This window comes from Anoplopoma fimbria, chromosome 8 (genome assembly GCF_027596085.1).
Source record: "Anoplopoma fimbria isolate UVic2021 breed Golden Eagle Sablefish chromosome 8, Afim_UVic_2022, whole genome shotgun sequence".
In the NCBI taxonomy this organism is placed as follows: Eukaryota; Metazoa; Chordata; class Actinopteri; order Perciformes; family Anoplopomatidae; genus Anoplopoma; species Anoplopoma fimbria.
In genome coordinates this window covers 653,886-664,865 of record NC_072456.1, presented here as the reverse complement: position 1 = coordinate 664,865, position 10,980 = coordinate 653,886, and the positions used below count along the sequence as shown (strand labels likewise).

General features: G+C 42.7%; 1 protein-coding gene across 1 annotated transcript; it reads right to left on the bottom strand.

The window, feature by feature from the left end:
• Nucleotides 1–3: 3 nt before the first annotated feature.
• Nucleotides 4–9,750, bottom strand: LOC129094828 (divergent protein kinase domain 1A-like). Its single transcript, XM_054603103.1, has 5 exons — nt 9,510–9,750; nt 2,358–2,492; nt 2,123–2,230; nt 1,856–2,032; nt 4–1,057 (listed from the first exon to the last, which is right to left on the bottom strand). The coding sequence occupies exons 1-5, from the start codon at nt 9,561–9,563 to the stop codon at nt 245–247; spliced, it is 1,287 nt and encodes a 428-aa protein (XP_054459078.1). The 5' UTR covers nt 9,564–9,750; the 3' UTR covers nt 4–244.
• Nucleotides 9,751–10,980: the final 1,230 nt, after the last annotated feature.

Genomic DNA, 10,980 nt, shown 5'->3' with positions numbered 1-10,980 from the left:
TGATTTGCCATTCTCACGGTGACAGAAAAATTGCTCTTGCTCATTTTGCTCCATTTTATTAAAGTTAACCGAGTATATAATATGAAAGTAACATTCATTGACAACTGCTTTAGGATAAAACATAAGTTAAACATTTAAAGATGAATAAATAAGGGGAATCATGTTATCTTTCCAGAATGGGGAAACAGTCCAATATTTTATTTAAAAACTAAGGAATCGCTTTGTGCCTCTGAATGCTTTCCTATTATGAGTCTTTTGTGTGAGAGATTTTCTTCCATAGCAAAGTCTTGAGATTGTTCAGAATCAGTGAGTGCTCGATCTCCATCTGTTCAGCTGAACCTTTCAGTGCGATGCAAGCATACAGCTGCTTCTCTAGCTCCTCCCTGACATCGGACGGGGCGCCTCTCAGAATGTAGTCCTTGAGTGCCTCGCAGGCTTTGGCCAAGTTCGGCCTGGTGACCTCCGGTGTGCAGCGGTGCTTGGTGAGGTCGCAGGAAGTGAGGCAGTCCGCCCCGTAGAGACAGTCCTCGTCCACATCGCAGCGCTGCTGCCGGATGTCCTCTTGGAAGATGGCTTCAGGAACAATGTACCGCGCGTCCATCACCTTCAGGTCATGCCGGTCATTGTAGCCGAAACTAGCGGCGCTCACATCGCACATGAGGAAGCTGCCAAACGTGCCGTGGAAAACGTCCTCGACCAGTTCCAGCAGTCCGATGGAGATCTTGGCCTTGTGTGGCCAGGAGGGGGTGAACCACTGGTCCATGCTGCGGCGCAGACCTGCAGGAATCCACACCTCCATGATCCAGGGCAGGCTGATGCCGTACAGGGGGGAATGTGGCACCTTCTCCATCACATACAGGTCTCCGCAAAAGCCCAGTAACTTGGGCGTGTGCTCTCTGTCTTGCAGGACCAATGCTAACAGGAATTCATTTAGCTGCAGCAGAGCCCACGTGGAGCGAGCCTCGGGCAGCGAGATATGACCGTCTTTGTTGGCATCTGTTATGGACAAGACTTGTGTCGCCAGGTCAGCAAGGTTGGCCTGATCCCCCACTTTAGCCTGTAAGAGAAAGAAAAGTTTAAGGCAAACCAGAGCTTTTAAGTTACTCAATTCTATTTGTTGTGTTTAAAGCTACACTTTTTAACTTTTATAAAAAGATATTTTTATTATATTTGTTCAGGCTGTCACTATGTCCTGATAGGAAGTGCATCAGACAGATAATCTTTGAAAAAAGCAGGTTCCTCCATCTTTTAATGCTCCTGATGGAATTTTAAAGATTCTATCACGGCCGTAAAAATCAATCAATCAATCAATCAGAGCCAAGGAGTCTGTAAGGCTGCTGTCAATCACTGCTTGTGAACGCAGTGATTCACAATTATCTTACTATTTGTCTATTTCTAGTCTCCAATGATAAAAAAACAAAAAAAAAACATCCTTTAGTTTACTGTTTAGCTGTAAAATGAGAAAGTTTGCCGCCATGTTGAAAAATGACTAGAGCAAACTTGCTTATTTTACAGCTGAACAATACACTAAAATCTGTTTCTGATAACATTTGAGGCAAGAAGAAGTCAATACAGTATCAGAATCTTTTTTTATCTGTTCAAAGCTGCCTGAATTTCAGTTTGATCGAAGTTTAAGAGCTTCACGAGCAGTGATTGGTTGCTGCATTAGAGACTCCTCGGCTCTGTTTTGCTCTTTGTCTTTGGGCGAGATGGAATCTTGCAAATTCCTTTAGGAGCACTAAAAAGGGGTAGAAACAAGATGACCTTTCAGGATATAGTGATAATTTGAGCAAATATGAAATAAAGTTATTCTTATGTATGTTACCAGCTGCAGCGTTAACGAGGGCTTCCTGACCTTTAGGTGGTTGAGGATCATCTCTCTGAACTTCTCCACAGACGTCCCCTTGGTGGGCTTGTTGAAGGCTGCAGCCTCCTTCCTGGGTTCCATCTCACTTCCCAAATCGTAATGAGGAGCCTCCTCCATCTGGCACTTAATGATTCCCTCCAGGTCTCCCCAGCTCCCAGAGTACACCTGAAATAAACAAGGTCGGCCTGAGGTGCAGCTGGATTCACTACAAGCAGAATGGAGAGGAGTATTTGATTTAAAAAAAAAAAGACTGACCTGGCTTTTGGGCTTGGCAGTGAAGCACTTCCCCAGGTAAAGCGTGTCTTTCTCACACAGGCTGCTGCAGGCCGAGCCGTCAATGACTCCTGTCCTGTATTTATCACACTGAAAAATACAATGGAATTGTTGGTAAGCTGCACAGAGGGAACTGGGGAAAAGAGAGGCAAGAATATAGGACATACAGTATGTAGGAAAAGGTGTGGAAGGGTCCACAATGCATATGCATACTCACTATTGAATTTTTGCAGTCGTGCCCACGACACAGCTCTGTGTAGGACGAGTACTCGACATACACTATCCAGCTCCCCACAAACACTGCCAGCCAGGAGAAGAACAGGTACTTCATATGCAGGTAGGAAAATTTGGCCTGTTGGAAACAGATTTCAAAGGGTTCTATCATTTTTTTTTTGGAAAAAAAATACAAGCTACAAGCTACAAAATGACATAGCTGTTCAAGATAAGCTCATGTATTAAAGTTCAGTGGAATATCAGTGTTCTAAACGAAATACTCCTTGCTCATTAAATTATCTGCAGTGGGGATGTTTCAGTGCATTAAGCTGGCCGGGGTGATCTGAGGCCAGACGGATAAAATGGATTTTTCACATGACATACATCAAAATGGAGATTAATGAGCGGATGAGAGTCATGCTTGTTGTTAAAGGCCCGTTCCTCAGTTCCTCACTCCCTCATTCCATGCGCAGAGCTCACAGTAAGCCCTTACAAGGATTTATTTATTTTTTCTAGCAAAGCAGTGACCTTTGCATTAACCTGAGTATTCTTAGAAGCAATGTTAGATATATAAACCTGCACAATACAGGACTGAGAAATAACAGCCATAGAGATTAAATCACTCCATTGACACTAATATAGATGTAAATATACCTGACTGTAAACATTAGAAACTGCCTTTCGGATGGGCATGGCCCAGGACAGGAGGGCTATGTAACGGGGGATTAAAACCGTCATCCAAGCATCAGTGATATTGGTGAGATGAGGTGCCTGCATGGAGCCCTAAGTTTAGAAAATACCCATACCGGCAACAGTCTTCTCAACAGTTCACCCAGCTGACATCTTTCAAGCGATACAGAAGTATCCCCTTCTTCTTCAATGCATTTAGGCATCTAGACGTGGTGAAGACGACTTGCTGAAGTTCAAACCGAGCATCAGAATGGGGAAGAAAGAGGATTTAAGTGACTTTGAACGTGGCATGGTTGTTGGTGCCAGACGGGCTGGTCTGAGTATTTCAAAAACTGCTGATCTACTGGGACAACCATCTCTAGGGTTTACAGAGAATGGTCCGAAAAAGAGAAAATATCCAGTGAGCGGCAGTTGTGTGGACGAAAATGCCTTGTTGATGTCAGAGGTCAGAGGAGAATGGGCAGAGTGGTTCGAGATGATAGAAAGGCAACAGTGACTCAAATAACCACTCGTTACAACCAAGTTTTTACAGAATACCATCTCTGAACCCACAACACGTCCAACCTTGAAGCAGATGGGCTACAGCAGCAGAAGACCACACCAGGTGCCACTCCTGTCAGCCAAGAACAGGAAACTGAGGCCACAATTAGCACAGGCTCACCAAAGTTCGACAATAGAAGATTGGAAAAACGTTGCCTGGTCTGATGAGTCTCGATTTCAGCTGCGACATTCAGATGGTAGGGTCAGAATTTGGCGTAAACAACATGAAAGCATGGATCCATCCTGCCTTGTATCAACGGTTCAGGCTGGTGGTGTAATGGTGTGGGGGATATTTTCTTGGCACACTTTGGGCCACTTAGTACCAATTGAGCATCGTTTAAACGCCACGGCCTACCTGAGTATTGTTGCTGACCATGTCCATCCCTTTATGACCACAGTGTACCCATTTTCTGATGGCTACTTCCAGCAGGGTAATGTACCATGTCACAAAGCTCACATCATCTCAAACTGGTTTCTTGAACATGACAATGAGTTCACTGTACTCCAATGGCCTCCACAGTCACCAGATCTCAATCCAATAGAGCACCTTTGGGATGTGGTGGAACGGGAGAGTCACATCATGGATGTGCAGCCGACAAATCTGCAGCAACTGCGTGATGCTACCATGTCAATATGGACCAAAATCTCTGAGGGATGTTTCCATCACCTTGTTGAATCTATGCTACGAAGAATTAAGGCAGTTCTGAAGGCAAAAGGGGGTCCAACCCGGTACTAGCAAGGTGTACCTAATAAAGTGGCCGGTGAGTGTATGTGCTCAGCATGTGTTCTGTCAAACTAACAAAAAAATATCAAAACTTTTAAAAATGACAATACAATACTCAAAGCCATCTTTTAATTGATGTTTACAATAAAGTAATTTTGCCTAAGAGTGTGGGAACAGGCCAGTTAGTGGAATACAAATGAGCTCCTAAGTGATTTGTGTCACTGAGTACATCATTAGTGCATTTGCCTCTAAATAGGTGCTCAGTAATTAACAGTAAATGGTGTTTGTGGTCTGGCACAGCAACACTGGAACATTTAGAGCGAGTCGGACTCATTACCTTGTCCTTTGATTTTCTTTCTAATTCCCCAGCTGATGAATACAGTCTGCTTAGATCAATAATGGCAGTCTTCCAATTGGAGAACAGGAGTTTTTAACAGTACATCCATTATGGATTCTTGCACTTGACAGTGATGGACTCGCCCTGCTTCCACTGTCTGCCCCTTTCAGTTCCTATTGTCTTCATTTGGATAAGTATCTCTATCTCCTCCCCCTCCCACTACCTTTTGCTTTCTGTAACACTCGGTGCTTCATCTTCCTCTGGGATCTCTCTGACACAACTTAACAGTTAACCATAAAATAGCTTGTTGGTCACTCTGCTCTTTTCCATAGCACTCAAACTAATAAGAATAAGCAAATTTAGAAGCACAAGTGGTGAGGTTTCTTCTCAGTATTGACAAAGGGATTACATTTGTATCTGTCTCTAAATGGATCTCCCATCCATTTTGTGCCTTTGACACCACAGATAATACAGAAATAAAGCTTTCAGACAGCCTCTATATGTCACTCTGTAATATAATTTATCTCCATACAGTGGTCGTTAATCTCATGTTACTCTATTCTTTTTAGGAGAAAGCATGTCAGTATATTTCTCTGCCATTGCCGCCAGGGCAGGTGCTACCAGTGAGGACATAGAGGTCATGTTTTCTTCATTATTTGTTAGAATGTCTTTATTTTCTTCTCTATTTCTGAGAATTAAACAACATGAGGAGTTTACACTCTGTAGTTAAACAAGCTTGTTTTTGAAGGGTATTTCTGATCATTTTAAGACTAAATATCTTCAAACCTGCATTATTTAATTTTTTGGCCACTTGGGGGCAGCATCACAAGCTGTAAAGACAACATTGGAATATTATCAACATGTCGGTGAATGTTTTACCAATTTACACTTCTAGCTGACAAGTTCTTTCTTGTAATCTGAAGGAACTCCATTGCTGAAGAAAAAGCATGTTGAAGCTCGTTTAAAGTTTGCTGCACAACATTTAGACAAGCCTGTGAAATACTGGGAGAATATAGTCTGATGAGACCAACATGGAACTCTTTGGATGCCATAATACACACCATGTTTGGAGGTCAAATGGCACTGCACATCACCCCAAAAACACCAGACCAACAGTGAAGTTTGGAGGTGGAACATCATGGTGTGGGGCTGTTTTTCAGCATACAGCACTGGCAAACTTCATATAATTGAAGGAAGGATAAAAATCTGCTGCCATCTAGCAGGATGATGAAGATGAAACGAGGGTGGACATTTCAGCAAGACAATGATCCCAAACACACAGCCAAGGAAACTCTCCATTGGTTTCAGAGAAAGAAAATAAAGCTGCTAGAATGGCCCAGCCAATCACCTGACCTGAATCCAATAGAAAATCTATGGAAAGAACTAAAGATCAGAGTTCATAGAAGAGGCTCACGGAACCTTCAAGATCTGAAGACTGTTTGTGTGGAAGAATGGGCCAAAATCACACCTGAGCAATGCATGCCACTAGTTTCTCCATACAGGAGGCGTCTTGAAGCTGTCATTACCAACAAAGGCTTCTGTACCAAGTATTAAATACATTTCAGTAAGCGTGTTCAATACTTTTTCCCTGTGTCATTCCATTTTATTACAGATAACTTAATTTCTGAACTTATTTGTTTGGTTTTCTTTGTATGTATGGATTACTTGGGTTGTTACCGACATCTGGTGAATATTTCATGTCAATAGCACCTTTAGAAATATATTTACTGAGAAAAATGGTGACGTGTTCAATATATACCCGCTGTATATATTAAGAAAGACAGCATACAAAAATGTAAGTGTTTTTTTAAACTTTCAAGCATGTAAATATGTCAAAGTAGAAACCCAAAATACATGTTTAAATATAGAAATTAACATGTTATGGCCGCTTTAAAGACAATGGAATTCACAGAATGTACAGAAAATATTATTTAGCAAGTCAATTTAGGAATTCAATTATTTCACAGGCTTCTTTTGAGTTGCACTGGTACTAATTATTAATGAACTATTAGTATTTTTAAAAACCCTGAGTACAGTCAAGATTACCGCTCACATATCTGAATCCGGTCAGTTTACAGCTCCTGTGTGTTTTCTGGTTTACGGTCTTTATTACAAGTCTAGAAAAATCAAACAGGTTGTGTCACCTAAATAAATTTTAAATTACTCTCTGACTGCTGATTTAGCTGTTTAAAGAAATGAGTCCAATTGACAGCCTGTATTATACGTACAATACAAATCATCTCACAAACACCCCTAAGAAATAGTAAATGATCAAATGATCAATAACAAACTATCTAACTCATGCTATTTAAATATGATTTCTGCCGCTTTATTTATCGACTGGTTTACTAACAAATCTGACCGTGCTGGCCCACAGAACATGTCAAAGCAGTGACCACACTATTGCTGCCTGTACCTCCCTATCGATTTTTTTCCGTAAGTGAAATGTATCAACAGCAGAAGCATTATGGAAATAACGCTCTGCGGGGAAACAAATGTATGGTCTGCCTTTTTCTAATCAATAGCTTGTGGCTTTCATTTCAACTCTGGCCGATGCATTCCTATCTCTGGGATTATGTATTGACCATCTGTGAAGGGAGAGAGTTACACAAACACAGCTAATGGGGTGATATTGATTGTGGCTGCTGTGACAGCTATTAATTAGAGACTGACTGGGAGCTGTGGCCATGTGCTGAGGTGGGTGGAAAGAAATGGTCTGCGTCGATCTGGTTGAGCTCCATCCAAGTCTACCCCCACAAACACAGCCCTGTTGGGGAACCCTGTGTGTTCAAACCATCTCAATTCTGAAGGTTCAGTTATATTCAAAGACTCACAAGCTGAATGGTTAAAGGCGTGCTAGCTGATGTCGAACTAGTGAGGCAGAGAGGAGATTAAAGCTGATCAAGAGCAGCACATTGCTATTCTGACACTTGGCTTTTGCAGCCTGCACGCCATTCATCCATTATGTATGATTATAAAGCTATCCCTCAGAGGTTGCCGGTTAATGGGCCGCTGTGCAGAGCCGAGAAAGACATGATAACAGAGAAACAAAAGACGGACGGGGCTGGAGGAGTGAATAACAGCATATAACCGCAAATAGTTTGTTTGACAAATAATAAAATAAAAAAGACAAGGCGTGCTGTTTGTGCATGAAATGCTGATGACAACCTTAAAGAGCTTTGCCCCGGTAGCGGTCAAGCATGCCTCTCCGCTCACACTTTCTGAAGGAAAAAAAAGGATGCCACGCTGTCTGCACAGACACTACAAATATCTGACTCATCACAGTCCAGACAGCAGGCACCACACACACACACACACACACACACACACACACACACACACACACACACACACACACACACACACACACACACACACACACACACACACACACACACACAGAGCACACATTTCCATGCTGACTCAATACTGCGACAATAACACATGTGAACATTACTTTATCAGCAGTTGTTCTGTCTGTCATGGTGCTGTAAATCTAACATCATGAGCATGACATTCACCTACAAACACTGCATGTGAGGACTGCAGCTTCCTGTAAGGGGGAAACCCCCTCCCAAATCTGAACCAACAAGTGTAATATGTAAAATATCTGAGAAAGGCTGCTGACTATTTATCGCCAACAAACATTTGGTCTGCTTCAACATCATCTCAGTAAGTACTGGGTGTATTTATAAAGCCTCAAAATCATCAATGACTTAACTTAAACCGTGTGTTTGAACTCTGCAATATGACTTAAGACATAAGAGACAAAATTATCTTTGAAACACCTGCACAGGATGAGCACAAACGTTGTGCTCCACCAAATATTTCTGTACTAAAAAACAATCTGCATAGGAACAAGACCAACATTTTTATCTTGCAGGACTTGTCATCTTTTTGTATTTCAGTAGAACTAGCTTCCCTCCAAGGATCACAGACTGACACTTCTTAAGTTGTCACTGGAAGGCTGAGGTGGCCTAGAAAAGTGAGCGATGCAGGTGGCTGTCCCTGGAGACCGACTGTTTCTTCCTCTATTCACTGCACTTGACAGCTTTTTTGTCTCTGACATGCATGGGGGCAGGCGGGCAGGAAGCACACAGCAGCCACTCAGACGACACTATGTACAACCAAAATTAGCCGAATGTCTCAAAGACAAACAGCAGAGACTCAAGTCAGAATGGTCTGATGACGCAGCAGCATGGAGGCACTTTGAACAACCAAGCCAGCCAGGGAATGTGCTCAAGTTGACTTTCTATCCATGATCTATCTGTGTGGATCTTAAATGTGGGTTCCTGAGACCTCCACGTGCCCTTGAGGGGCTTCCCCTAGCAGCAGAGTTTAATTATACTTATGAGGAACGCCACAGTGGACCTCGCCTAATTTCACTCACATCAAACACGTTACGTAATGTTCCTCAACATCTTCCAAGATGAGGATAACCAGGGCAGCAGCACCATGTCATTTACAGGTCTATGATTTCATACAATCCAAGGGATGATGGTAAAGCGTTTATTGTTATGTGGTGAATAAAAGCCTCGAAAAAGGCATAAGGAAACACTGAATGACTCATTTAATGAAAGGTGATAAAGTTTTGCATCCTCCGAAACAGCCTCATTTGAATGTGACTGTAGGCTATAACAGCACCATGTATCATGGACGTGGTTGCTACAGCAACGAGGATGAGGAGGATGGTTGAGCCGTCGTTCATAAAGTGACTTCATGATTCAGTCCTAAAAGCCTTTTACAGTAATGCCTGCAATCCGTATGCAAAATGAAGGTCAGATTGTAGAATGAGGTATATGAGCTATGTGAGTGTATAGAGATAAAAGCTATAGCAGAGGGAGGAGGGATTTCCTTCAGCTTACCTGGATGTACAGCGGCTTCCTGAAGAGCCCCCATGGAAACAGACCTCTTGCCATGGCAAATTGGAGAACATCTCACAGCAGCTGTTGAGGGGAGAAACTCGGCGCACGCTTCGTGAGGTGTCGGGCAACGCCTATATTACTAACCCTGAACAGTGTAAAACATGAAGCATCACCAGTCCTGTCGGCAGCCCAGTGGAGGATGGTGGAGGCAGGTGGAGGCAGACCTACATGCGCCGTCGACTGCAGCGAAGTGAGGCTCATCTTGGCCGCGATCACTGTCGGGGCGTTTCGACACATGAGGGGAGGATGGAGGATGGGTCACAGTGTGCAGCCTCCAGTGGCTCATGTACACACACAGCTTAGCTTTAGGGTGGAGGCATGCTGGGCTCTCTCTTGCAACAATCCTGAGCCTTCAATGATGCTTATTTCCATTGCAAATATGTTTATATGTTCAGGTGCCAGTTTTTAATCATAAATGACTTAAAATTCACATGTGTGTTTTGATTATTTTAAATGAGAAAATAAATCACAAAAATGTAATATGTGAATTCAACACACTTAAGACAAATGTGCTTTACAATATACGTAAACTGCTTCATACAGAAAAACACATTTCATTAAACATTTCAATAAAACCTCACTAAGCAACATGTTTGTATCAACAATGGAGCTTGGTGAATACTTGATTCTGATTGGCTGCAGGGTGTCCACTTATACCTGATGATAGAGACCCACTAAGTTGTTCCAGTGAAACTGTCTCTTCATCGTTCTAATTGAATGCGCTGGCTGCAAAAACATATCTGAATATCTTACGTACAACACTGAGTGTAACAGTATGGCAAATACATACCAGGCAGCGGTTCAGTGCCTAACTGCATTAATCACATGTCTCTGCGACTAGGAGGCGTGTTCATGCTTTCCAGGCAGGAAGAAATTATTTGTATACATAGGTCAACATGTCACAATAGTCACAGGACTCTGTTCCCTGATTGGCTGCGGGTACTTTCGAGCTGGACATTGGCGCTTAAAGATAAGCCTTCCCCAACTTTGCAGCAGAATAAAAAAAAAAATCAAGTGCTGCCGAAGCTTTCCATTGGCATTGCATGGCAGCTTGCTGCAGGCCGCACCTCGCCACTGCTCTGGTGTGTTTTCGTTGGTAGTCCTTCACTCTTAGTGACAAAGCTATAGAACATTGTCACCATACTGTGCTGTTCCTTACAGCTCTACAGGGCTTTTTTTAGCGTCTTTCAGCTCAGTGTTTTGCTTTTTAATGGTCATAACTTTACTGTTTTGGTTAATTCTCAAAGCTCCTATTAGCCGCTTTTCTTGCTGTAGGCCTACTGCATTATACACAACGTTTCCATCACCAATCGTCAGACAAAGTAAGCAACTAACCGGTGAACATAGGGAAGCATTTAGCAGCTAAGGAGCCAGATGTTTCCCTCAGGAGGTGGTGGAGAACAAAACAGAG

Coding starts and splice junctions, on each gene's coding strand:
- LOC129094828 (XM_054603103.1), bottom strand. CDS start 9,563: ATGGCAAGAGGTCTGTTTCCATGGGGGCTCTTCAGGAAGCCGCTGTAC. Junction 2,493..9,509: donor GGAAGCCGCTGTACATCCAG/GTAAGCTGAAGG, acceptor TGTTTCCAACAG/GCCAAATTTTCCTACCTGCA. Junction 2,231..2,357: donor ACGACTGCAAAAATTCAATA/GTGAGTATGCAT, acceptor TGTATTTTTCAG/TGTGATAAATACAGGACAGG.